The sequence below is a fragment of the Humulus lupulus genome, chromosome 2 (genome assembly GCF_963169125.1).
Source record: "Humulus lupulus chromosome 2, drHumLupu1.1, whole genome shotgun sequence".
Taxonomy (NCBI): Eukaryota; Viridiplantae; Streptophyta; class Magnoliopsida; order Rosales; family Cannabaceae; genus Humulus; species Humulus lupulus.
This window is the reverse complement of record NC_084794.1, coordinates 265,476,112-265,479,048: the sequence shown is the minus strand read 5'-3', so window position 1 is coordinate 265,479,048 and position 2,937 is coordinate 265,476,112. Positions and strand designations below refer to the sequence as shown.

The window sequence follows — 2,937 nt, the reverse complement described above, 5'->3', positions numbered from 1 at the left end:
TCTTTAAAACACATCAAATGAGGAGCCAAAACTGAGAAATCATCCATAAATATTTCAATGCACTTTTCCATCATATCAGAAAATATTGACATCATGCATCGTTGAAAAGTAGCAGGAGCATTGCATAATCCAAATGACATTATACAAAAAGCAAACGTACCATAAGGACAAGTGAAAGTCATTTTTCTTGGTCTTCGGGAGCATTAGGTATTTGATGATAACCAGAGTACCCATCTAGGAAGCAATAGAAATGATGGCCCGATAGTCTATCGAGCATTTGATCAACAAAAGGCAATGCGAAGTGGTCTTTCCTTGTTGCCTTGTTTAATTTCTGGTAATCAATACAAATTCTCCACCCCATCACTATACAAGTTAGAATTAACTCGTTGTTTTCATTTTTGACTACCGTCATTCCTCCTTTTTTCGGAACCACTTGTACTGGGCTTACCCACGAACTAGCCAAGATTGGATAAATAACACCAGCATCTAACCACTTCAAAATTGATTTCCAAACCACCTCTTTCATAGTGGGATTTAACCTCCTTTGAGCGTCAATGCTAGGCTTGTTATCCTCTTCCATTAGGATACAGTGCATAACAGTGAGGGACTAATACCTTTTATATCTGCTAAGGTCCAGCCAATGGAAAATTTATGAGCTCAAAGCACTCTTAATAATTTTTCTCTTCAACAGTAGATAATGAAGTTAAAATAATAACTGGGAGAGCGTCATTCTTACACAAATAAGCGTACTTAAGATGTTCCGGTAAAGTCTTCAATTCAAGTATCGGTGGCTTCTCAATGGATGGTAGTGGTCTCTCGGGCCCTTGTCCAAGTTCCTCATATTTCTTCTTATAAACAGGTCTAGCGGAATTTAACCAATTTACATATTTAATGACCTCAGTGTCATCACAGTCTTCCATACTTGGCGAAATAAGACTCTTCTCAAGCGGATTTTTGATGAGTTTTCCCTTTGACAAACTTTCCTCAATTACATTCACACTAAAGCAACTATCGCTTGCTCTAGGATACTTCAAAGCCTTGAACACATTAAATACAACCTCTTCACCCTGCACTCTCAGCCTAAACTCTCCTTTTTTAACATCTATCAAGGCTTGACCGATGGCTAAAAATGATCTCCCTAAAATAATTGGAACATCTTCATCTTCCTCCATATCATGCACAATAAAATCTGTGGGAAAGATGAATTTGTCCACTTTGACAAGAACATCTTCAATAATACATCGAGGATGTGTCAATGAACTTTCGGCCAATTGAAGAGTAACAGTAGTGGGTCTAGCTTCCCCTAAACCAAGTCTTCTAAATACAGACAACGGCATTAGATTAATGCTTGCACCCAAATCACATAAAGCCCTCTCACAATGAAAATTCCCAATGGTGCAAGGTATAGTGAAACTACCCGGATCTCTTAACTTTTGAGGAAGCTTCTTTTGAATAATTGCACTACACTCTTCTGTCAAAGCCACAGTTTCATAATCCTCCATTTTTCTCTTATTGGACAATATCTCTTTCATAAACTTCACATAACTTAGCATTTGTTCAAGAGCCTTAGCAAAGGGAATGTTAATGTGAAGTTTCTTAAATACCTTGAGAAATTTGGAGAATTTTTTGCCAAGATTGGCCTTTTGGAACTGCTAAGGATAAGAAATCTTTGGTGTAGGCTCAATGTATATCAGCTTTTCTTTCTTTGGAAGGTCTTCAGTAACCTCCTCTTGTGCTTGACTAGTGACATGTTGACCCTCTGTCTTCCACTGTAGGCCCATCATACTTAGTCCCGCTCCTCAAAGTGACAACTTGACATTGCTCTTTGGGGTTCACCACAGTGGAACTAGGTAGAGCCCCTTGATTATGGTCTGCCATTAACTTTGCAAGTTGGCCAACTTGTGTTTCTAAGCTCTGAATGGAGGATTTGATTTCTATCATATATTGGCTCAATAAATCAGCTGGTACCTCTAGTTTAGTCACTTGAGGCGATGACTGTTGATGTTGTGGCATTTGTGTCATTTGAGTGTTGTAAAAGGGACTTTGACTTAGCCTATAGGATGGTCTATGTGGAGGATATTGAAGCGTATTTGAATGATATTGTGGTTGGTGCCCTTGATTATTACTCCATGCTAGATTTGGATGGTTCTTGTATGCTGGAGTATAAGTGTTGGAGTATGGGTTGTTATTCAGTTGCCTCGGGTAATTACCAATGTCTTACACCTTTTCAAGTGGAATATCATCTACTGAATAAAAACATGTTGCTGGACATTGCTCAAAGTGATGAGGGCCTCCACATGTCTCACAAATAATAGGAGCGGGATGTAGTTGCATCGCTTGAGCTGAAATGTTATTTTGTTGATGCATTTGCTTGGTCAACGAAGCAATTTAAGCCGTGGGCATAGAAATAGGATCAACTTCTAAAACTCCTGCCACCTTCTTATTTTCTCACTCAATTGTCCATTAATAGTTATTCGTGGCCATCTCCTCCAAGTGCTCATACACTTCATTAGAACTTTTTCTCATAAATGCTCCCCCCGTTGCTGTATCTATTATAGTCCTTGTGTTTCCCCTCAGTCCATTATAAAAAGTGTGCACCAACATCCATTTCACTATACCATGATGTGGGAATTTTTGAAGTAGCTCTTTAAACCTTTCTCAAGCATCATATAATAATTCCCCCTCAAATTGATAGAAATAATTTATTTCACCTCTAATCTGGGCTGCTTTAGTGGGAGGAAAATATTTAGTGAGGAACTTTTTAGCAAGGGCCTCCCATGTCGAAATGCAGTTGGCTTGCAGCGAAATTAACCAACTTTTAGCTCTGTCTCTCAAAGAAAACAGGAATAGCCTCAAATAGAATGCATCATTACTTACTCCATTCATTTTCAAAGTAGCACATAACTCCAAAAAGTTAGTAATATGGAGGTTCAGATC

General features: G+C 38.5%; 1 protein-coding gene and 1 non-coding gene across 2 annotated transcripts; one reads left to right on the top strand and one right to left on the bottom strand.

The window, feature by feature from the left end:
* Nucleotides 1–668: 668 nt before the first annotated feature.
* Nucleotides 669–1,337, bottom strand: LOC133815456 (uncharacterized). The gene has a single exon (XM_062248295.1). It carries the CDS (start codon nt 1,335–1,337, stop codon nt 669–671), a length of 669 nt encoding a protein of 222 aa, XP_062104279.1.
* A 1,277-nt stretch (nt 1,338–2,614) lies between these two features.
* LOC133820216 (small nucleolar RNA R71) lies at nt 2,615–2,720 on the top strand. Its single transcript, XR_009886641.1, has one exon. It is a non-coding gene; the product is annotated as a small nucleolar RNA R71 (small nucleolar RNA).
* The last annotated feature ends 217 nt before the right edge of the window (nt 2,721–2,937 follow it).